Source organism: Bacillus rossius, chromosome 6, assembly GCF_032445375.1.
Source record: "Bacillus rossius redtenbacheri isolate Brsri chromosome 6, Brsri_v3, whole genome shotgun sequence".
NCBI classification, from domain to species: domain Eukaryota; kingdom Metazoa; phylum Arthropoda; class Insecta; order Phasmatodea; family Bacillidae; genus Bacillus; species Bacillus rossius.
In genome coordinates this window covers 40,073,285-40,099,026 of record NC_086334.1, presented here as the reverse complement: position 1 = coordinate 40,099,026, position 25,742 = coordinate 40,073,285, and the positions used below count along the sequence as shown (strand labels likewise).

The window sequence follows — 25,742 nt, the reverse complement described above, 5'->3', positions numbered from 1 at the left end:
ACTGAAAATTTCGGAAAACATCTATTACGACCCCTCCTCTATTAAGACCCTATTCCCGGGTACCATGAGGGGTCATTTCAGAGAGGTTTGACTGTAATCTATTAATCATGTGATGTGGGGTTTTTCTGACAGGCAATTTCTGACTATTCCAAGTAGTTTGATTAATCATCATGATTTTACTTTATTTTTTTTTTTTTTTTGACATTGATCAAGCTACTGAGTTGATTTATCAGAAGTCTTGTTTAATTCAATAGGAGTTTTAATCAGTAACACTAATTTGTTCATAATTATGGCCAAATTTTGTAGTAATAACTGTTGTAAAAAAATTTTTCTATTACATAATCCGATTGATGTTTTAACAAGTATTTACTCACTTTTTATTTCAATTATTAAATTAATTTCTGTCACAGTATGTAAAATTATGGTGCCCTGACATTATTAACTGTTGATTAATTACAATAGTTGTAAGGAAACAATAAATATAATAATATATTTTTATGTACATACTTACATTTGTGAATAACTAACAGGTTTTTGTATCTGAGTATAGAAATCAGGACTAGTTTGACATGCATAAAAACATTATTGTAAATAATTTAAAATCTAATGGAATCAGAATAGAAAAAAAAGAGAATTTAAATTTGAATCTGAATCAGCATGTTTTTGTAATCTAACCAACATTAGCAATATGTAAACAATAAAGGCTTCCAAATTTTTACATTTTATTCTTTGAACATTTACATGATGCGAACAGTTAACAAAACAGGGCTTGCTACCGTCGCTTCCACTTTACCGACTCTTTGGAAGTCTCTAGGTCCTGCTCGTGTGTGCTGCCTTCAGCTTTGGTGCTCATCACTGCAGCAGTTTGTTTATCCGGCATTGTCCGCTCGCTCACGTCACCCGCCTCTTCCGACCGGAACAGATCACCTACGTCCACCAGCCTCCGTGTCGACCTTGACGCAGCCGATGTGAAGAAAATGTTTTTGCCCCGCGCCGAGAGCTGCGCGGCTTCGAACAGGGCAGCCAACCCCCACGACTTCCCGTCGTGCCTTGGTTGGCGAACGTCCATTTCCAGCAGCCACGCTGCATTCCTCAGCTCGATCCTCAGGCGCTCCATCTCCGCCACGCTGACGTTCTTGCTCACGTTCAGGTACGGCTCCAGTGGGTTGACGATGTACAGTGCCGAGTGCTCCGGCTTGGAGATCGACATACCCTCCACGATTGATATTGCACGAGTCTGGAAGTCGAAAGACGAGTAGAACTCAAAAAATTGTGAAAGAAGTTCTTCTAGTGTGTCAGTGTTTCGTGTTCCTGAAGTGGCTGCCACAACCTTCGATATGTCCCGCACAAATGTACAGTTCACTCCATCCGCAGTTACACGTTTATCTTCGGGACCTGCAAGAAAAATTACAAACCATAAATACAGGATGAAATCATAAATATTTCAGGAACAAAATGAGTTAAGCAATTAAGAACATCACACAATATCAAAGAATTATAAATTACCACTTTACCAGGTACATTTTCTGGCCCTTAAGTTTTATTTATTAATTTTGCATGGATTATTTCGGAGGGTCTCCAGAAAATCCAACTAAACAATTAATATTCTTTATTATTTTAAAGTCCGCTCACTTGGTCTGTTGGTTAGTGTGTCTGACTGGTGGGCCATGGAGCCCGGGTTCGATTCCCGGCCGGGGAGGGGATCATTCAAACATTCTCTCTGGATTCAGAACTGGGTTTGTGATGTCCCTTTCCCCTTCATCCCGTGGAAGGCAATAAAAAACTATCGTAGAATCATTTAGACTCTGCAAGCATAAGGACGCCATGGTTGTCATCATCGTGGTGTTGCCTGTGCTCACGACACCCATTATTGGGCTAAAACAACACATATTCATCATCATCATCCTTTTAAAATAATTCACTAAGGTAGGTGCATATCAGTATCTATTCAAGTGACAAACTACCATGTTTTATCGCATATTCGTTACATTTTTTATACTAAAATCAAGTTTTAAAAGTACGGGTATGACTATTATGTAGACATCTGTGAATTGTGATTTTTCAGTTCGAATTGAATTTCAAAAAAATTCACGAGTTTCAAATTTTTTTCGAATCGAATTTGGGAATATTTATTAAAATAACATAGATCATTAAAAAAATTTAACATACCACCTTTGAAAAACTTATCACATAATTCACAGTTTAAATCAAGTAACTAAAATTAAAGTGAGACTATTTTGAAGAAGCACAACCAGATTCTCACAAATAAAATAAAAATAATAAAAATTATATGTCTATAGCACTAACATAAATCACTTCGCAAATCATTTCAAATTGTCATGGAGAAAGGTGAGTTCATCGACATGGTGTGGCAACAACAATTCTCTGTGGCTGGTAACTACATATGTTGCCTGCTGTAGAGAAAACTCTCTCGCTTGCCACCTTATTTAGCATGTTTGACTTTCAAGCATAAAAATATTAATAAAAATATCACAGCATAAGGAAGTGGTACAAAAGAAAAATAACAAATTTACAGTTTTTATCGCTTAAGCATCGCACATTTTATTCTAAAATCAAGTTTATAATTAGGGGTGAAACCGGGGGTTCACTCTTTGCTGAGTTTTGAAATAAACAAACACCGTCATATCACTGCGCCGCGTCAGCAAGTGATAGGCTGAATTCATCTTGCGCGCCAAGCACTAGTTACAACACACAAACTTCAGTACAGTCGGTGCTAATAAAATAACGGAGAAGTAATATAACAGGAAGCACCGTAGCACTTTGTTCAGCGTAGGTGGTTCATTTGCGAAGAAAAAACTACACTTAACGCCTAGTAGCCGTCTTCACAAAATCATCACAAGTTTTGATAACAGGATACTCACGTTTCCTTTTCTTCCCGGGAGTTGTTAATGTCCCAGTGACCTGTAATTCTTTCCTTGCACGAAGCACACTGCTCTTCGAAACACTCGTAAATTCCGCAGTTAAACTCGCGATATTGTTCACACGACAATCCGGATATTTGTCTGAAAATGTTTTAAAAACATTCAACACAATAGTTTTCTGTGCACTTTTCAAAGGCTTTCCCGTTCTGTGCTTTACAAATCCCGGTCCGGCGTCAGCCATAACAAACAGTGCGCGCGCGAATCCGAAATACAACTGTTGCGCCGGGCATCAACTGTACACTACACACGGCGTCTGCTAACATAATTGTAAGTAAATACTTGCTGACACATTAAACTGTATTGGATATTAATGGTGAAACGCTATAATGCTATATAACAATTGTTATAAAAAAAAAGGCAGTGTAAAAATACTTACAAATGGTACGTAACCAAGGGACTATTTCTTGCGCACGAATAATGTGCGCGGCGGCCAGCAGCCAATGAAAATTGTTTTTTTACAAGAGGCTTTGTTTATTCCAAAACTCAGGTAAGAGTGAACGGAGAATACTACTATGCAAAAAAAAAGTTAAGTAATCCATAAAAACAAAACCTATTCATGGAAAGTACGTTTATTTAAAAAGTACTTTGCAAAAGCACACTAAATAATTTAAATTAATGAGTGATGCAATAAAACCATTTTATTCAACGTAAAAAAAAAAAAAAATAAACCCGTAACAAGAATGTGATTTGTAACTAGTATACGCATAATGATTGTGCGGGTTAACTCTGTTACTGACAGCGCGCGCGTGCATGCAGTCTGCGAGCTATGGATATCAATTTTCGGCTATGTGCGCGCTCTCTATATGGGAATACAGGAATCAACACAACAAAACTGGCGCTGCTTACGTTTTATAAGCGGTATAAAGCGACTCCCGAGACTTTAAAGATGAAGTTTTTAACTTTTAAAAAGTCTTTAAAACACAATTTACACATCAGATTACTTTGTAATAGGATTAATTAAGTTAGTAAGCAGTTTTATCAGAACGAACGGCGTCAACTGCGTAAAGCAATAGGCACGTTGTAAACAACGGGAATTCATTGCATTACATCAAATGAGGTTAAAACGGGACAGAAATAAAATGGTTCAAATAACGTGAAAATGTAAAATAGGGGTTTCAATGTATAATTTTTTGTAAGTGGAAGATGTAATCGTCCATTTAAATTTCTTTTAAATATGGGGGAGGGGGATGTCTTATATTAGTGTACCCGGGCCAGATTTTGCAAGTCGAATTATTGTAAAATGAATTTGATTCAAATTTACGAATTGAATATCAAAAAATTTGAACTCGAATTCGGAAATTTTGAATATTCGCAGAACCCTACTATTATGCGAGAAAAACATTTTTATTGAGGTAAAGTTATTCAAAAAAAACCTTGCTGGGGGCAAAGTCACCAACAGCCTACAATTGAGTGTTAGGAAATTAAATTAAAGACAAATTAAAATGTTGTATGACCCATTTGTATATGGGTACACAGAGTAAAAATGGTGTGTTGAAAACATCCAACAGCGAGCTCATACAATATTTATTCAAAAATGAATAGATAACATAATTCACAAGTCGTACATGACGATGTTCTGGATTACATAAAAACAAGCCATCAAAATAATGTCAATTGCCCAAAAAAGCTAAAATTATAAGGAAGAGCAGGTTGAGGTTATTTACAAATTTGCTCAAGTATATAACAAAAGGCCCTAATATAAATAAGCCATGAACTACCAATTGAATTATGAGCCAACAACAAATGAGTGCAACAACATGATACGTATTAGCTAATAAATTATGGTTCCTGACAAGATAAATCTAGAAATTAACACTAGTACCCCAAATGGCTTATAGAGGGAAATACCTAGGTACATATATAAAAAAAAATTTTTACACATAGCAGAGTCAAGATTTTGTGGTGTTATTTTAAGACAAATTTCGGTGTAAAGAAATAAAGATTTTGGTGTCATATGCTTTTATTTTTTTGCTCAAAATACCCACGGCAAAATTTTCTTGCTTTTCTTTACGACAAGCAAATTTATTAAAACAAATATTAATAAACACTAAAACCTCATGATCTAATCACAATTAAGTTCATTTGCAAATTCATAAATTCAAACTTTTAAATAACTACTAAAAATTTCACGACTTAATTACAATCACATACACTACAAAATTACACAATTAAGCACTTTTAAAGTTACTATTAAGACGATTTTATTGAAATGCTATCATAGTTAAATTTTCCGCATTTTCTGGAGTGAGACGTTGTCTTCTGTCACTAACTACCAGTGAGTACCTGGAAAATGAACGTTCTGCATCAACATTTGATGTTGGGAACCAGATTGCCCTTAAACTGGCTTGAGCAAATACACTGTAGTCCCCTTTAAGGGAGCACAGTACCTTTGCAACATCAATTTGACTTGTTTCTGGCAATGAAAGTTCATCCTCAATTATTTTTTTGAAAGCAACATAGCCATGTATGAATGTATCAATGGGAAGATGGGAAACACAAGGCAAGTTATGCAGAGACTTCTGTAGGTTTGCATCTTCTATGCTAACCCTACTCACATTTCTTGGGTTGAACAGCAAATTAATGGCATTAAAGACTCTTAGACAAGGATGTCGTTTAACAGATGAGTTTTGCCTCAAACGCTTATGTTTCTCACTCGCGACATGTTTCACAATCGTATCGCGTCTCTCGTAGTCTAGCCTGCAGTTACAGAATTTGCACATTAAAATTTTATCACTGAAACAAAATCCTTCGCTGGAAAATTCTTTTGATCTGTCACTGGCAGAAACCTTCGTTTTAGGCATTATCAAAAATTTTTAATCACATAGGAAGAATTTAACCTCTTAATACGCAAAAACTTGCCATGCTGGAAAGATCAAAACAGTGGAGAATAGATGCGAATACAAACGCATACCGAATACAAACATACGCACGTGAAAATTAATACAGACATATAACATGTACTATTTATTATTTACAATCGTTACGTTGAGCAGGGTTAATTTTATTTTCGTACCCTACGTACTTTATTTTAAATAAACAGTAAAAGCAATGTGCTTTAGTGTGTAATATTTTAATTTAAAACGTAATCTTAGAAAAACATATTTTGATCGTTTGTTATTTTTGTATTTACAGAAAGTGAACAGCGGCCATTGTATCATAGTTATCAACATCTTAAATTATTATGGTCCACAAGATTACCGTTTAAAGAAAATATTACGTTAATTCCGAGACTTGATTTTAAAATCTATAATGAATCACCGTTGCATATAATATATATGGCTGCTAGTTACTGTCAGAAATATTTGATTGTGCTGAAGATAGTGAATTGTCCTTACAGAATGGAAAAAAAAAGGAAATAATCAGGATAGATGAAATTTCGTGACATATCGCGGACTTCACACAATTTCGTATTATTTCGTGTTTTCAAGCAGTTTTCGGTGTTATTTTGTTTTATCGCGCATTACCATATAATCGTGCCTCTACACATAGCTCTTAAATTCAAAAGTACATGGCTGAAGGCCCGTGGCAAATACACAATTTTCTAAGGCAACAAAATGACAATGCACATGGGCAGATAACATATAAATACATGAGTACAGAAAAATCAATTAATAATTATCACAAGGCTCGTTATACAGGCACCGAAAACAATCACAATTATAACGAATGCAAACACAAAACCAGAAAGATGACTCTGAGATAAAAATATCACGAACTTCGATGAGCACTCAAAGAAACTTATCAGCAAAAGCAACAACTCCTGCTATATTAAATTGTGCAAGAGACACGACTAATGGGGCAAAGTGTCAGTAGCACGTCTAGAGGAAACTCCTCGACAAATACGCGAAACAAAGGAATTGGTAGGCTACAAGCAATGAACGCACATTACAAAGCAACCATAAAGGCATAAAAACTGAAATTTAAAAGTATCACTCAAGACACACAAGACTCTCACCTGACAAGGCGTGGCCTCGATCAAATCCATACAAGCAAACAGGGTGGACATACAACTTATTAATAAAACAAATAAAATTTATACAGGGGGCATCCAAAACACATTATAAAATAAAATACACTACAGGGGTAAACGCTAACGTTAAATAAATGTGCAGCACCCCTGCACGAACAAAGACGAAACACCAACGGACTTACATTTCGTCGACCACGCTCTGTTGGTAGCTCCAGGCGCTCGTTCGAACAGTAATTAACACACGGTAGCAGAGGTGACACACCTGCGCGTACAATGAGGTCCTTGAAGGAAGGCAGCACTGCCTGGCGCTGCAGGAAGAACACCACCAGCAGGATGAGGGAGAAGTTGGTGATCCAAGGGCCGGGCGTGGGGTTGGTGAGGCCCACCTCGTGCGCCCAATGCCGCAGCGCGAAGACGAGCGGCCGGACCCGCTCGTCCGCACGCCCGAGCACGTACAGCAGCTCCCCCATGTGCACCGCGCTCCTGCGGGCAAGCCATCACCGCCCTCGTACAGCGGTCAGGGGGTCTGCAGAACTGCTGCCAACTTGCAGGCATGCTCATCAGTAATTACATTTATGCATGCAATTAAAAACACATAAAGCAAATGACGTTTAGTAATTCCGTAACTGGACCTTTAAATCAGTAATTATTACTGAAAATTTGTAATACTTGGTAGCACTGCTACAGGTTTTTAATTTCTTTCTTCTGCTGACATGGTATCAAATTTCAATTTTGTCGGTCACTGTCATTATTAAAATAACATGTTTTAGTGTACCACCACATTAGATGGGAGGTGGCTCCAAGTTCTTTGAAATTACATTAAATGTCTCTCTCATAAGCTAGGAAATAAAGTGAAACGTCTTTAACTTGGCATTCTAGGATGCGGCATATTCTGCAATCGGGCACCAATTGAGCCGCTTGCATTCAGATTGTATCGGGTGGATTCCGGCTGATAATTTTGGTCGACAGGTCACATTAATGCGCTGCAGACATTTTTAGTTTCTTCAGAGTTTATCGTTACTGAAGGTTTCATTTCAGTATATGGGGTGGCTAATCTTTTGGCAAAACCAAATTCAAGTATTTTTAAGGTTTCTCTAGGAATTTTAACAAACATTTATTATGTTAAAAAAAACACATGGCTAACCATTTGGGTAACATCGGAGCTAATACAACCAAACCAAAAAATAATATTAGTTATTGTTATTACTCACTATTATATATTACATAAAATAAAAAAAGAACATTAAAATAAAATTTATTTCTGTAAGACTATATTACGTCTATGATAAAAATGTTTTTTTTTTCTTAACATAATTTAGTAGTTCTTGAATGCTGTTTAAACTAAGTGAGTAGCAATCAACTACAAAATTTTAAGAAAAGACTGTATAAATAATACTGAAAGTACATATAAGGGCACAACTAAAATTACTTTAACAGCTGCCAGGGATAAAAAAATGTTCACACATGACCATAATAATTATTAACACAAACAAAATTCTCAACATTGTCAGCTGAGCTATGTCCCTAGCTTTAAAATCTTTGAGCCTTTAAATCACAGTAATGTGCACATTATGAATTCTGAGTAGTAAAACTACTAATTGTTCAATTTTTATTTATGTGAAACGTCCCAATTCAAGGGTCCCACATTTCCCCGGTCGGGTGGCCACCCTGGTATCTGGCGAGTTATTTTCACGTTGGTATTCCTATTCAAACTATGTATATACTGACAATTAAAAATTCTGCAAAACCACTAGTCCAGCACGGCCGTGGTCCAGGCGTGCTGAGGCTCCCGCTCACATGTTGGACATGGAGAGATCGCAGTCGACGCCGGTCAGCTCCTGGCGGTACTTGACGATGGGGATGCGGGCCAGCAGGATCCTCTTGACGTGGGCGCAGCCGGGCAGGAACAGGTGGCACAGGTCGCCGATGACCTCCATGTGGCGCTGAGCCTGCGCCCGCCCGCTCACCAGCGCCTTCTTCGCTTGGAACACCAGGCGGCCGCCCGCGCCCTGCAATCACCCCCGTCGCTCAGCCCTTAGTTCAAACTACCTTTGTGCACAAGCGTCAAATTACAATAATCAGTGGGTAACTTTTTGAACATTACTTATACAAACACAGTGAAACCTCGTTAACCTGGATCAACTGCGCCCGGGGCCGATCCAATTTAACGAAAATCCGAGTTATCCACAGAATGAGGGTGAAACATTAAAAAAAGAACACGTACGTACTCACCAAAAATATTTTTAACGAAGTTTAAAATTTATTTCTGGCACACTTTCACATTAAAACAAATTATATGTGTTTACACTGTACACAATAGAGGTACAAAACTAGTAGGTAGTAAATAAGGTAGTAAGCTTTTGCTGCCTCAGTTTTGTGTATTGCTTAAAAGCAGCGCGATCTTGCATCCGCTTTGGCATTGGGAGCTCGTTTGGCGATGTTTCGGCTTGGCTCTCTGAATAAACCATCAACTCACCAGTTTGCTGCGTAGCAACAGTAGGTGGGTTAGTGCCATTAACTCACCCACCGGCAAGTGAATTCCAGTAATGTACTAGTGAGAATAGCGATTTACTGTCTCCAAAACAAGTCTTCATTTACTAACATATATTTGTTCTTCCACAACTGGTCCGGCTTATTCAGATGTCTGGAATAAAGAGGTTCAGGTTAACGAGGTTCTACTGTACTTAGGTAGTATTTCATGTTCTTGGATATAGATGATAAAGTACAGTCATAAAAGAAATATGCTTTCAATTTTTTTCCCATGGGTGCAAACTCTATATTTTTCCCTTGCCTTGTTTTCTTCTTAAAATTTTTTCAGTTTACAGATTATCTTACGATCTGAACTCAAGCAGTTTTGATGTTCAGTATGCCAATGTAAATAATTGGGCCAATCAAATTATTGAAACTGGAATTTACACATTTATATTGTGTTACAGTTACTCAAAAACCTCAATTTTGATAATTACAAGAGGTGAGATGAAAAGTAAGTATAAATTATGCTCTCTGGTCAGAAAGAGAAATTAAGGTAGGTTGAGGTAATTTTTGGATTTATTAGTTTGATCATTTTATTTTGAATGCTTTCTATTTTGTCACTATCACAAGTGTTAAAGCTATTTCAAATTATTGAGCAATATTGTAATTTAGATCTGATTACTGCCAAATAGAGTGAGAGAATAAAATCAGAATTAGTAGTATAAAAAGTAATATATTAAATTAGGGCTAGGGTTCTTGGGAATTAGAAATTAAATAATCTACATGCTGATGAAAAATTAATTTGGAATCTAATACGTATTGTGCCAAGACCTTTTAAAATTAAGTTTTCTAATTTATAATCATATTTAAATGGTTTATATTTCCTGATACACCAAGAAAGAAAAAAAAATTTCTTTTGCTTTGTTTTACTGTCAAGTAAGAATTGATGCAACAGTAGTTAAATCAAGTTTGTAAAATTTCACGTCAGCTGACTGGCACATGAACGCAATGCAAGCACATGTAGACGACAACTGCAACGTGTGGCAAGCAAAAATACATGCATAGAGCAAAAACAAGAAGTAAAATCACTGAACTTTCAAAAGTGATCTTGTTACTGCTATGTATACAGAGAGCAGGCCAGGAACTAAAATATTAAACACCCAGAAATGGCATTCAGCTAAAAATTTTTTGTGGTACCTATTCTGGTCACAACAACATGTGAACCATAAGTCATGCTTAAAGTCCAATTAGGGTCTTCACTACAGCCTCTTTATACAGTAATAATCACTGAAACATTATTTAATGTATTGTAAACATAAAAGCTATTAGAAATTATGGAATTGTGATATGAAATGGCAGAGTGGCAGAATGCACTCGTGGAACACAAGCACGCCAAGAACACACTGGCCCACTACAACGTTCGCCACGTTTCCCACTTGCTTGGAAACTTGGTTCAACCCCACCATTTAAAAAGAGGTTTAAGTCCTAATTAGGGTATAGAAAGAGGTATAAGATCTGATTATACAACCACCGCCTTCTTTTCCTTGTTCAGTACTTGTTCATAAATTGGAAAGCTGAATAGCAATAAATATTTTACACTTTTCAGAAATATAGGGAAACCAAGTCAACTTTAGCACGAGCACAGGGCCTTTTGTGGCAGTACATAGTGGAGCAGGTTCGATTTACACAAGGAACATGAGGGGATAAGGGTGGTTAACTTGATTTTTTGTATGGCTAATGTATTGTTATATGAGTTTCTTAATTATGAGCTGAATTGATGCTATGCTTTTTATGTTCATCTTGTAATCTGGCTGACGTATTATTTAAAACGTGTGTCAGTGAGGCGGGATGATAAGTGCAACGCTTGCTGGTGCTTTTAGCGCAGTATCTTCTCCAAGCGTTAAACTGTGGATTGGCTCGCAGTCTTCTAGTCGTGCATAGAGCTACTCTAAATTTTATGTGTTAATCATAACATTACATGGGTGAAAAATAAAGACAAAGTTGCAATGTAAGTTGCTTGAATACCTACTTTCAAGAATATTCTGAAAACCCAAGTTTTAGCTCTTTTTACTCTCCCAAAACTACCGTTTAAAAACAAAATATGGAAACAGAACCAATCATCTGTCCTCAGCAGCTTTCGAAACAGACCTCACTCTGATACTTTGAGCAGTTTTTAAATTGCACGGTTTCTTCTGAAGCTCTGCACACCATGTGGGTGCCCAGTACAGGCAGGGCCCTTAGGTAGTATTTTTGAATAAATAATGAGCTAAGAGAAGGGTAGAGACTCCCTACTGCAGCCTACCTCGTCCCCCTGTGGGCCGAGCAGCATCACGAGGTCTAGGTCGCAGCCGGTCTTGCCGAAGCCGCTGACGGACGAGCCGAAGGGCAGCACGCGGACCCGGGGGAAGGGCCCCGCGAGGGCCAGCTCGAGCTGCAGTGCGGTGAGGAAGCGCAGTCGAAGGCCCAGGTCGCCCAGGCACGTCTCCCGGTGCAGTACGCCCATCTGCTCGCTTATCTGCGCAAACCACAACTCCGCTGCTCATTTCTCCCTCCCGGGGAACGTCAGTGAACGTTTCAATCCTGCATTCTATGGTTGGGGAAATTCTGAAATCCAGCACCAATCAAGCTGCTGGATTCCGGCCGTTTACCTCGGTTGCCAAGTCACATTACCGTGAGTGTGGCGGGCATGTTAAGTTCGCTCAGAGTTCATAGTTACTGTTTATTTTCATTTTCTAATCAGTTTTTTTTTTTTCTTCTAGCTGCTTACTTTTCACATTTAATGGGTACATATTCATAATAATTATTTTGAAGAGAGCTGAAATATAGATGGAATGTGATATCAGAGACATTTGTTTTCAGCAGTGTTTAATGTCCATCTGTGTTTCTTATTTCTTTACTCATTTTAGATACTATAATGACTTTTCATAACTTTGGGGAAACCGCTAACGTGGCATAGCTGTGGTCCTGAACGTACTGGGTCGAAGACATTTCACTGTAACACACAACCACCTATATTAACACTTTGTAACTAAATTAACACAAGTTCATAACTGCAAGGTATAGACACACAGATAAAAATAGATAAAATATAATACAGATACAGTTGATTTATAAATACAGGAGACTACAATATTTTATGATCTCTCTTACATGGAGTCACTTTCTATAATTACAATTTGTTTACCTTTATGTGTTGTCAAGTTAAAAAAACATTTTATAATATGCTAGTTAACATGAATTAAGTAAATAAATTAATAAAAAAATTTAAACACATAACTAAGATAACTGAGCTGTAATATGTACACCTGTGCGAGTATTCAAAATGCCAATGACTAACATGATTTATATATTATTTATCAAACACACTTAGAAATAACAAATGTATGATTATTTTTTATTTCAAGTAGTGTAGAAGATGATGTATGTCACCTCATGTAACTATAGAAATTTAGGTTAAAATTTGTTTCATACAGTAAAATTATGCACATAGCAATATTCAATATACTAATAAGCTCAATACGTATAACCACCCACAATATTTATTTCAACAAACGCACAGTAAACAGCAGAAAGGCTAACACTCAGATCATATAACCATCTGCAATTTGGAAATTTTTTAAAAAGTTATAAACAAGTGAACATTAAGAAGTTTGCAGACACTACAGTAAAACTCTAAGAATTAAAAACCATTCTTTTATTATAGTTGTGTATTAGTATTTATAACTGTTAACATGCCATTGCTGGAAAGCAAGTAGAAGTTATGTTTAAAACATGACTTTGAAAAAAGTTCCTGTCATATAGGTAGCACATATTAATACAAAAATACCCAAATTACTAAGCTAGAAAGAATATAACATAGGAATGTACACCGAGTTGTAAGTTGGCTGGACCTAAATGGTATTACAACTACTCGATGGCTTTTACCGATGAGGTGGCCAGAATGTCATCCCGCAGCTTGGCTGGTGGTAGAGGAGAGTTCCCATTGGTCTCCACTAGCGGTACAGTCTCGGTGCTCGGGGGGCTTCCCTTGCGCCGAGGCCTCTCTTTGGCGCGGAACCACAGGAAGGGAGACTGCACGGGGATGACCTGGCTGGGGTCGACGTGGCAGCTCGCAAGCATCGCCTGCCGCACGGCGTCTGTGTGCAAGAACTCCACCACCACGAAGTGCTGCAACAGGCACGCCAAACCATTAGCTCACTGTATCGAAAATGGACGCAGTGCTAGAAGCAGCATGTGCCTTGGAGGAAGTTTCAAGACGTTTCTTTCATGCAAGTTGACAGGGAAGTAGTCAGGGGGAGGTCCGTGGGGTCCGGATCCCTCCCTTCCAGGATTTAAAAACTAACAAGTGAAGACAGAATAAGAAAATTACAGTAACTTAGCTACATGAGGTTACAGAGGGATTATTTTGGAAGGATTATGGCCCGTAATACCTCACAACACACAAGCGGCAGGAATTATGTTTCCAACTACTCTTACATATTTAATGCCGGTTTACACATGTGTTAGTTACTTCTGTAAACAATTGACATGTGTGTTTCACGTATTTAAGAACATAAATTTAGGTATGTTTATTTATTACTTGTTTTGATGAAATCATAATACAAATTAAGGAAAAAGCAATAAAAATAATTAAACAATAACCACCCAAAATATAAAATGTGCAGTTTTCTTTACTCAAGTAAACTCATTCTTCAAATTTCTATGCAGTTCTAAATGTCTACTATTTCCTGCTATTTTAGTGTAATAATTATCTTTTAAAATTCAATTATAAAGAAAACTTACTCATAAAAAATGATACAATGATTATAACTAAACCCCTTCCTTCACAAAATCCTGTTTCCCTTGGCTCCCTTCCCCATGATGGTTATTTTACAGTTGTGCGCATGCACTGGTTGAATGCCCACCTGATGTTCAAGGACTTGCTGAACTCGTGCCTGACCGCTTTTCAATTTTGTTTTCATCTTGTTAATTTGTCGATTCAGTGATTGAGTTGTTCAGTGGGTCGAGCCGAATTGAAGAGTTTTGAGTGTTTTGAATGTTGGCTGAGATAGGCAGTCAAGTATAACGTTCTCTTAAATTGCAATGAACTGAAAGAAAAAAATATATATGAGCGTTACTGCTTTAAATTTCTCTGACATGTTGCGTCCATAATTCAAATCTCTTTTTCAAAAAAATCATGAAGAAAATGTACCCATGAAATGTGAAATGTAAAAAAAAAAGCTAGAAAACCGGAAACACTGCACTTTAACTTTTACCAGTTAACAACCTACTGTTATCCGCCTTATCGTTAGGCTTCTCTTAGCAAAACTTTAGTATTTTCTAAGCAATACCATGGCCTCCTTGGCAAATTGTATTCATATGAAGAGGGACTAAATTTTATAAATAAATGTTAGCTTAAAAATATTTTCTTTAGTTCTCATCATGTTCACTTCACTCATGCTCTTTCTTAACTCCAAGAAAGTAAGTAAAAAATGTTTTGAAACATTGTATGTCAACAAATTAAATATTAAAAAAATTGTAGGCTTTTGGGGCCATTGTCTGAAGATGCTTGGCATCTGGGTTGTAGCTGCGTCCAAGGCGAATATATCATCAACGTTCTGGTCGACGTTGCAGTCACAATCATCAGAGTAGAGTTATCAACATAGGTTATTATAAGTTCTCCATCCTTTTAATACTCTCACCTGAGGGGAGAGTTTCCAGATTGGAGACAAATAACAGCCTTCCTTTCGTCTGGTTGGCCTGTTGGTTTGGCCAATCAGGTCTGGGCTTCTGTGATTGGCTGGGGATACTGGCAAATCAAATCAGTGGCCTCTTCTCTTCTGATTGGCTGGGCTGTTTGGCCATCCAGAGGCGACCTGTCTTTTGTTAGATGCAGAGCTAAGTTTTGAGGTTTTGACGCGTTTGCCACGCCTCCATTAACTTTACTTTTATTATTTGTTTGTTTTAACGTCCTTTTAATTTGGTAATTAATTATATAATATGTTATGATAGATTGTTTGGCACTTGGTTCATTTTCGTCTTGAAGATCGATTAAAACAAAAGCATTACGGACATTCGCGGCGCTGCGCTTGTGTGTGTTTCCGCGAGCCAACACCGCGCGGCGCGCTGAGCCTTATGACGTCATGGTGACGCGTTAACCTGCGACGGTCTGCGGCTGGCGAGCGGGGAGACGGTGCTGGCGGCTGGTGGAGTCGACTTCGGCTCGCGGGTGCAGGCGTGTTGCGCCGCTGCTAAAATGGAAAGGCTGTTCCATTCACCTACGCATCGACGAGTGCCCAGCCCGGGTTATCGTCCACCATGCTGCGCAACTACAAGTAAGCCTCGACGCAACCGCTATTAACAGCCAGACACCGGGTTGGTTTTTCAAGGAAAAACAATGAGCAGAGAGACTTGACTGATCATAAACTCAAATTCATTATCTTGCTAGTTTCTTGAATCGTAATGTGGCGAAATAAACTCTACTTCTCCTTTTTACGCTACGCGAGAATTTACGTAAACTGCAAGCCAGACTTAACACATTGCTGTGGTGCGGGATGTGAGACTCGCATAATTACGTCGAAACGAGAGTCCGGTTTGACCAAAACATTGGGAATTGTGCCTAAACAACAGTTATAGACAATTACGTCATCCAGGATTGTAATCAACGGACCTGTTAGGGAAAAACTAATGCTTTCTAAATATTTGTATAATTACCCGTAATATAGTGTTTATAATATGTGATTACTTTAGATGTCCTTTTCTTTAATGCGAGATCTAGATCTTCTGCAGATTTGTGTAAATGGTTCTGTATTTCAATGTACCAAGCCGATGCCAAGCGGAAATATTAAATAGTAAACAGGCAGTGATGTTTTCAATTATTATCCAGGTCATTCTTTTTTGCCTAGGGACCGTATTTCTCACTGCATTTAGTTGGTACTCCCTTCTGCGATCTCCGACTTTAAACTCGAGCGCCTTAAGTACGGCCTCAAAACTGCGCAACTCTGCTAGTCAGAGTCGCAGACGCGGTAGTTTTCGGTGTTTAAGATACTTATTGATTTTTTATATCACCAGTATGGCATTGGCTTGGATATATAAATTACATAAAGAGGAGATAATGACTAATTTAAGAGCTGCGTCAGTCGAGCACAGTGCGGGCGAAAGCATAGATGTTTTAAGACAGAAGTTTGTGGCGCATTTGAAATGAGAAAAAGTTTCGTGGCAAACAGAACAGGCAGAAGCGAGTGGGTCTGGCTCGCTTAGTACAAATTTTCTAAAAAATAAGTTTGCTTTGCGATCATTAGAAAATGTTCCAAAACTGCAGTCAGCAAATGTAGAGGATATATTAGAGTTTTGCATGGCCGTAGACAAGCTAGCTAACGCAAATTATTTTTCCAATGAGAGCGATTTAATTTTAGCTGTTGCTTCGCGTTGCACAGGCTTAGCTTACGATATACTCATTGCGCGTTATAAGAGTCATATGTCCTGGGTTGATTGCAAGGAGGCGTTATGGGAAAATTTATGTCCTTGTAGAGTTAGAGAGGAACTTATAATACAGAAAACCCGTCGTTTTCAAAGAAAAGGGGAAAAAACTTTGAGTTATGTACATGACATTTTGGACCATGGTTCGGCCCTTAATGTCCAAATGAGGGAAATGGAGTGGATACGGTTAGTCTTAGAAAACTTGCATCCCCACATTAGGAGGGAGTGTAGCTTTGTGGAGAGGCCCACCAGCTTGTTCGATATTAGTAATTGGGCGGTGGAGGTGGATAATGTGTGTTGGGTTTCCGATTTATGCGAAGAGGAGGAAAAATCAAACATTTTAAAAGAGGGTGAAAGTAGCGTGGGGATAAATGGGGAAGCGGACTTGAATGTCACGAGAGTGGATAGGTGCAGTGAAGTTGATAAGGTGGGTGTAAAGTCCGAAATTTCAGCATATGATCAAAGTAATAAATATAAAATTAGAAAGAAGTGCTATGCATGTGGCAGTGAGAGGCATCTCATCGCTAAATGCGCAGAGAAGAAGCAGAGTAAAGGTCAGGGGAATAACGTTAGACGAGTGTGTGGGTTTTGTGGCAAGTGGGGGCATTTGTCTCGCAATTGTTTACAAAAAAAAAGGGTTAGCGGGTTTCGTTTTGAAAATAAGCATCGTCTGGCGGTATTGAAAGCTAGAATTAATATGTGTGTCAGAGTAAGTTTTTATGAGGAGATAGTCTCGGGTTTAATTGATACCGGGGCTAGCAATTCATTTGTACAGCAGGCGTTTTTGAGTAGGTTAATAACGAGACATCCCGAACTAAAAAAAAATTTAAAAACGGAGCCAGGGTTTGAGGTACATTTGGCTGACGGGAAAAGCCGGAAAATCTCCTTGAAAGTACGTTTGCACTTTAAAATAGGAAATTTTGCCTGGACACGTGATTTTTGGGTAATGCCTGGACTACTCGAAGAATTGATTTTAGGATGGGATTTCTTAAAGGGCACGGGAGCTATAGTGGATTGTAAGAATAGGAGTTTATGCTTCGCGTTTGATAAAAAAGTCAAAATTAGTATTGAGGCACCCAAGAATAAATTTGAAGTTTGTTGCGGAGGTTTAAAGGGGGTGGAGGAACACTTAACAGAAAAACAAAAGGACGAAATCAGGGATATTTGTTTTCGTTATCCCGATGTAATTACGGAAAAGGTGGGAAAATGTGAATTGATGCCGTACCGGATTGAATTAATTGATCAACGTCCGGTGAGGTGTGTGCCCTATCAATGTGCACCTCCCAAAATGCTAGTTTTTCGGGAAATCATAGATGATTTACTTAAGCAAAATGTTATAGAAGAAGCGAGTTCAGAATACGCTTCACCCGCCTTTTTAGTAAAAAAAAAAACACCGGGGAAGTATCGCTTAGTCTTGGACTACCGAATCTTGAATGATCGCATAAAACTAGATGGTTTCCCGCTGCCCAAGGTGGAAACTGTGCTGCAATATTTGGGGCAAGCGAAATATTTTACGGTGTTAGACCTTAATGCTGCCTTTCACCAATGCATGTTGGAGGAGAGTAGCAAGAAGTTCACGGCTTTTGTTACCCCGTGGGGACAGTACCAATGGAAAAGAGTGCCTTTCGGGGTAAATTTTGGCTCACAATGCTTATCGCGTATCTTATCTTACATTCTGAAAGAATATCAATTTAAAAATGTCATTAGTTTTCTGGATGACATCTGTATATTTTCTAATTCTTTCGAGGAACACTTGGAACATGTGGAAGGGGTTTTGCAAAAATTACGAGGTGCAGGGTTAACAGTCAATCCTGAAAAAGTTTGTTGGGCCAGAAAGAAAATTCGGTTCCTGGGTTTCATTGTTGGGGAAGGAAAAATTGTAATGGACCCTGACAAAATTGAGGCCATTGTAAATTTCGCGAGACCTCGCAATGTTAAAGGCATCATGAGATTTTTGGGCATGATGGGCTATTTTAGCCGCTTAATTGAGAACTATGCGGATTTGTGCTACCCTTTAAATAATTTAAGAAAAAAAGGGGTTATTTTTAATTGGGGTGAGGTAGAGGAGGCCGCTTTTCTCGGTTTGAAAAAAGCCATTTCCCACCCACCGGTGTTAGCGTTACCAGATTTCCAGAGGCGATTTGTAGTGCAGGTTGACGCTTCGAGTGTCGCGTTAGGCGCGGTTCTCTTGCAAGATTTTGGCAAGGGTCTACAACCCATTATGTTTGCTGGAAGAACACTTAATAGACATGAAAAAGGTTATAGCACATATGAAAAGGAAGCCCTTGCTTGCGTGTATGCTTTGGAACGTTTTGACACTTATCTAGAGCATGACGAATTTGACCTTTACACGGACAATCAGGCTTTGACCTGGTTGTTTTCGCATCCGAGACAACTAGGGAAAATAGGGCGGTGGGTAATGAGGCTCACTCGGTTTCGGTTCAAAATAATTCATGTAAAGGGAAAGGACAATGTGGTCGCGGATGCCCTTTCGCGGATGTTTGAGGAGGAAGGCGGTGAACAGGATTTGGAAGACGAGAGTGAAGTAATCAGGTGTGGGCGTTTTACTGTGGAGCCAGAACTATTCAACAAAGTAGAGGAGGTGTTAGAACAAGATTTGGAAGGGCAGAATATAATGCGAGATTTACTGCAGGGCAAGAATAAGAATTTCGTGTTAGTGAAGCATAGATTATATTATCAACAAAGTGGGAAAGAGAAAAGACTTTATATTCCTAAGCTCTTACGGCCTATGGTGCTAAAATATTATCACGATAGTGCGTTTGGGGGTCATGGAGGAGTGGACAAGACATATCATAAATTGAGAGATGAAGTCTATTGGGCGGATATGAAAAGAGATGTGCAAAATCATGTTAACACGTGTGAAAGTTGCCTGTTAAGTAAACAAACCGTAAATTCGAAATTGGGTAAATACTCCGTTTCTCTGCCCACGCGTCCCTGGGAGAAGGTTTTCATAGATATTTTTGGTCCTTTGCCTCGATCTCGAGAGGGAAATAATTGTCTTTTGATTATTGTGGATGGTTTCACTAAATTTAATTTTTTTTTACCTTTATCTGACATGAAAGCGGCAAGAATTGTCAAGGCTCTTACGCAAAGAATATGGCAAATTTTTGGAGCACCTGAGAATGTGGTTTCTGACAATGCGGCCTATTTCAATAGTCAAATATTTGGGAACATGTGTTTTCGTTGGGGAATTTGCCACATTAACACCAGCCCGCATTACCCTTGCCCAAACCTGGTAGAAAGAGTGAATAAAAATATCAAGATTGCACTTACTATTTATCATCATCAAGACCATCGCCAGTGGGATGAAAATTTGGATATGCTGAGTTTAGGATTTAACATGGCTAAACATGACGCCACTCATTTCACTCCCGCCGAATTATTTCTGGGGCGGAAAATACCACACCCTCTTTTAAATGTTTGGGGTATAGGAGAGGAATTATGGGCGATCAGTAGTCCACGGTTATTAGAAGGTAAATGGGTAGAAGCTATAAAAAATCTCCAGAACGCTCAGAATAAGGTTGCGAAACAATATAATAAGGGGCGCTTGGAAAATCCTTTTAAGGTGGGAGACTGGGTGCTCTGCAAAAGTTTTCCCATCAGTAACAAAGCGCTGCACAAAACCGCTAAATTAGAGTTTTCTTACCAGGGGCCTTACAAGGTGATAAGGCATTTAGGGGGAGTAACCGTTCTTTTGCAGCGTGTGGACAAAAGTTTTGAGACACGTAAGGCGCATATTAGTCATCTTAAGAGGTTCACACCCGATCAAAGTAAATGATTGTTTTTGCCCTTTTTAGTCATGTGAATAGAGATTTTTTTTGAAGTATGTTGTTGTTTGTTAACGAGTAAACGGGAAAGTGGCACAAAGCATTGTTTGGTCTTAATCATTGTTTTTTTTTTGTCTCTCTCAAGTGTTTTTCTTCGCGTGTTTTTTCTCACTGTGTGCTTTTTTCTTCTTGCTTTTCTTTGAGGTTTGTTGCTTGAATGGCGTGTTTTGAGTGCTTCCCCGTTTTCTCGCTTTATAGTGGCTCGTAGCTACCTAAATTTTTTTTGTTTTTGGTGTTAAATTAGTTTTTTTTTAAGGGGGGGATATTGAGGCGTTTGCCACGCCTCCATTAACTTTACTTTTATTATTTGTTTGTTTTAACGTCCTTTTAATTTGGTAATTAATTATATAATATGTTATGATAGATTGTTAGGCACTTGGTTCATTTTCGTCTTGAAGATCGATTAAAACAAAAGCATTACGGACATTCGCGGCGCTGCGCTTGTGTGTGTTTCCGCGAGCCAACACCGCGCGGCGCGCTGAGCCTTATGACGTCATGGTGACGCGTTAACCTGCGACGGTCTGCGGCTGGCGAGCGGGGAGACGGTGCTGGCGGCTGGTGGAGTCGACTTCGGCTCGCGGGTGCAGGCGTGTTGCGCCGCTGCTAAAATGGAAAGGCTGTTCCATTCACCTACGCATCGACGAGTGCCCGGCCGGGTTATCGTCCACCATGCTGCGCAACTACAAGTAAGCCTCGACGCAACCGCTATTAACAGCCAGACACCGGGTTGGTTTTTCAAGGAAAAACAATGAGCAGAGAGACTTGACTGATCATAAACTCAAATTCATTATCTTGCTAGTTTCTTGAATCGTAATGTGGCGAAATAAACTCTACTTCTCCTTTTTACGCTACGCGAGAATTTACGTAAACTGCAAGCCAGACTTAACACATTGCTGTGGTGCGGGATGTGAGACTCGCATAATTACGTCGAAACGAGAGTCCGGTTTGACCAAAACATTGGGAATTGTGCCTAAACAACAGTTATAGACAATTACGTCATCCAGGATTGTAATCAACGGACCTGTTAGGGAAAAACTAATGCTTTCTAAATATTTGTATAATTACCCGTAATATAGTGTTTATAATATGTGATTACTTTAGATGTCCTTTTCTTTAATGCGAGATCTAGATCTTCTGCAGATTTGTGTAAATGGTTCTGTATTTCAATGTACCAAGCCGATGCCAAGCGGAAATATTAAATAGTAAACAGGCAGTGATGTTTTCAATTATTATCCAGGTCATTCTTTTTTGCCTAGGGACCGTATTTCTCACTGCATTTAGTTGGTACTCCCTTCTGCGATCTCCGACTTTAAACTCGAGCGCCTTAAGTAAGGCCTCAGTTTTCTGAATAATTCTGCTTAATTTTTAGCCATCTTCTCTATTTATGTTTGCTGAGTGTTTTAATATTTCTAATGATTCTCAAATGTAACTTTTCTTGTATTGTCGGATGATACCTATGATAGCTACTGCAATGTGACCTTGAAGGTAGCTAAAACCCAGAAGCCAAGCAACTTCAAATTAAATATTGTTTAATAAAAAGGCCAGTAAAACATAATGTTTTTATTATGAAGAGACTGATATATTTTTTGAATTAAAAATTTTCTTGCAATTCTGAAATTATTTAAAGTAAGATTCTACAAGCCATTAGTGCTTCGACTATTCAATAAAAGCAAGACATTTACCTACAGATAAGCATAAATTTTAGTCATTATTAAATCCATTAAAATGTGTTATAACTAACATAAAACTTTTTTCATCAAGAACCTCCAAAAAAAAGTAAAAAATTAGCACACGATAGTGACTTTAACTTACATTTTGACTGCAATAGGTATCTCAGAGTTTTGCAAGATACACACAGACATTGGGAAGCGGGGACTCTCAGAAGTGTTTGAACGCAACTGGGGCTGTGGAGGTGCACCGGTCGAAGCAAGCGCACCTGCTTGGCTGGATCGGCCGTGGTGTAGTGGTGCAGCCCCTTCACACTCCCGTACTTGCTGCAGTGGGCATGCAGGTCCCCGCATGACAGCTCAGAGTTCACCTGGACCAGGATGCTGCGGGCGGCCTCCCTGCGGCGACATTCCAACATCGCCTCGAAGCTCTCCGGCTGCTCGCCCCCTGCACACACGCAACCCCACAGACACTGCACTGAACTGAATACGTCCTCTCAAAATCATACAGGCTCCGTTGGTTAAGGACAAAAACATTCTTACACTGTAAAAATAGTAGGTACACATTATTTTATATAGGTAGTTATGATATATTTCATAAATATTTTGACTGTGTTCTTTTTCCAAAATATTTTATTATACTTGTCAATAATCTGCAATCATTTTCTTCCTTCCATAGGTGTGTGCAAAGCAATTGGAAAGATCATACCAGCATATCTCCTTTTATTTCTCTTTTGTTCCTTTTTTTAAAGTTATACTTCTTTAGGTACATTATGAAAAAATTATAAGTGAATTTTTAATATTTGTGTGCACCATGCAACAAAATCTTCACAGGATTAAAAAAAGGCTACATACAAAAAATGTCTCTATACAAAAAAAATTATACATGTGCACGTAAATCTTATACTTTAGTGACTGATATTGAATACTATTTTTTATCATTAAAAATATTTATTTATCGTGAATATTAGTGATAAAAATTGTGTTTGTAAACTTTTTTAAGTTTACGTTTATATTATTTAAGTGTATTTATACAAGTGAGGTTATGTTCCCGTAAGTATAATTTATTATAAATTATAAAGAAATATATTATTATTTACTAAATAGTTAAAATACACAAATAAATTAGAATAAACATTCAGCATATTTATTAACATTATTAAATAAAAATTATTTTGATTATTTTACTAAATTAAACAAATAATTTTACACACCTGTTTATATTAATATTGAATACCTACTAAGTATTTATTTAAATTTATTAAATTTATGCTTTACAACCACATTTATAATATTACTCCAGATTTGTCATTATTTCATTTCTATTAATTGTTTTCGTGCCAAATTTAAGTAAGTTTTTTACTACACCAAGTAAGTGAAACTTTTAACATGCATACACAAGTACACACACCCATTTTTTTAATCATGCAGGTTAATCAAGCCATGGTTCTCTAACTTTTCTCATACTAGCTAACATCTTATGACTATAGGGAAAAAATGAAAACAGTAAGTGAATGTATCCTTCATACTCACTTCCTTTGGATTCTGGAGAGTAGAGTGGTGCAATTGAGTTATCACACACCAATGGAGGAGGAGGGAAATCAAAATTGAAAATAAACCTTCACAAGATTATTAAGGAATATTTAAAGCATCTCAAAATACAATTTCTGATATTTCGTTTTATTTTTTTCAGAAGAGCCCCTTAAACCAAAATTATTATAAGGAAAAAGAATCTGGATAAGTTATGAATATAAATTCATTATTTTTAAAATAATGTGTAATTTTTAAATTTGGGTTAGTTCTGAACAGTAATGGGTTCTGGGAAATAGGACAATAATAACTTAATTGAAATTTTGGTTAGGTTTCGTTAGATTAAGTTAGCTACATTAGTAATTTGCATCACGCATTGATTACTTATTAAATATGTATCATTAATGTAGCCTACCCCACCAAACTTTTAATTAGGTTATTATTCACTTTTTCCCCAGAAGCTCGCAGCAAAGTACCCTTTAAGTCCGTTCTACAATGGCACATAAACGAAGACGGATCTTACGGAACAGAGTTTCTAACAGGCCTTACAGAATTATTATACATCACACAAACACGAAAGCAGACCGTATCAGAGTATTATTGCATATGAAAAGAACTGGAGAAAAAATTCAAATATACGACACCATAAGCTGTTATACTTATTTTAACCTAAACATAACCTTACATGAATTTCTTACCAAAACTTTGATTTCTCTGTGTACTGATTTTACATGCGGGTACAAAAACACACGATAAAAATTTCATTCGTACATTCTTCGGGAAAAAGAATTTATTTCGACATCGAGAAAAAAATATTATTCCCGAACCTCCACGTAAATTCAAAGCCATAATTAAAACAGTTTTATATTTACTAAAAAAAAAATATCATAGAACACCTTTTAGAAAAACGTACGCAACTTTAAATAAAACTTGGTCCTCCTCCTTGCTTAGATATCATACCAATATTAATTTATACATTATACAAATCATTTATACATAATTCGTTGTAAGATTTCTAGTTAATATATTACCACAAAGAACATACCACCAACAAGTAAATATGGACACAGAAACAACAGGCTATATAATATGAGAAGTATGTACCACATTTACTTTCCAAATAGAGCCTTTTCCTTTTTTATGTTGCCAACGATTAGGTTAAATAGCACTAGCAAATAATTTGTGAACCTCTTTTTCCATTGGATAATTTTGGTAGGGGAATGATCTTCATTAGTGTAAAGTCAGTAGGGAAGCATTTTCAAAGGGAATCGAACCAGCTGGAGTGCTGGGCAAAGGAGAAAAAAAAAAATATATATATATATATATATATATATATATATATATATATATAAAGTGACAGAAGTAAAACTTCTTGGTTATTAGGTACAAATAGAGATAAATTAGTAATGTTTTTTATTGAACAAGAGATAATAACTGAGAATAGTATTAAAAAAATTGAATGCACTTTTTCTGCGCCCTGTACTATCGCATCCGTTCACCGACAATTTCTTGAGCCACTTTTGGCAGTTTATCCCCACGTTGCCTTCGATTGTTTTTAGGCAGTTGCAGCTCAAGTGGGTTGGCCGGGTAGGCTCGGGCCTACCCACCATGTTCAAAATTGAAAATTGCAAATAAGATTTTTTTACACAAATAAACAATTCATATTAAATGTTAGGTTTATTTTGAAAACTATAAGAAAAGTAAATCTTATTTTCATTACAAACTATAATTGTTTGCTTTTCTGAAAAGAAAACTTTACAATGAAATTAAACTATACATTCGCCTACAGATTTGTAACATTTGACATTAATGTAAGAGTTGTGTTGTAGTATTCACATTATAATAACACAAGTTT

The 25,742-nt window shown here is 37.6% G+C and overlaps 1 protein-coding gene across 3 annotated transcripts; it reads right to left on the bottom strand.

Moving 5' to 3' along the window:
* Positions 1–705: 705 nt before the first annotated feature.
* On the bottom strand, positions 706–24,851 carry LOC134533077 (poly(A) RNA polymerase, mitochondrial). Of its 3 annotated transcripts, none has more exons than XM_063370292.1 (7): positions 24,586–24,851; positions 22,627–22,805; positions 13,309–13,551; positions 11,687–11,899; positions 8,710–8,921; positions 7,175–7,395; positions 706–1,395 (listed from the first exon to the last, which is right to left on the bottom strand). In XM_063370292.1, the coding sequence occupies exons 1-7, from the start codon at positions 24,734–24,736 to the stop codon at positions 773–775; spliced, it is 1,842 nt and encodes a 613-aa protein (XP_063226362.1). In that variant the 5' UTR covers positions 24,737–24,851; the 3' UTR covers positions 706–772. The 3 variants fall into 3 exon arrangements, with proteins under 3 accessions (XP_063226362.1, XP_063226364.1, XP_063226365.1); XM_063370294.1 differs by lacking the exon at positions 24,586–24,851 and adding an exon at positions 23,891–24,577; XM_063370295.1 differs by lacking the exon at positions 706–1,395 and adding an exon at positions 3,609–5,225 and having other exon boundaries at positions 24,586–24,767.
* Positions 24,852–25,742: the final 891 nt, after the last annotated feature.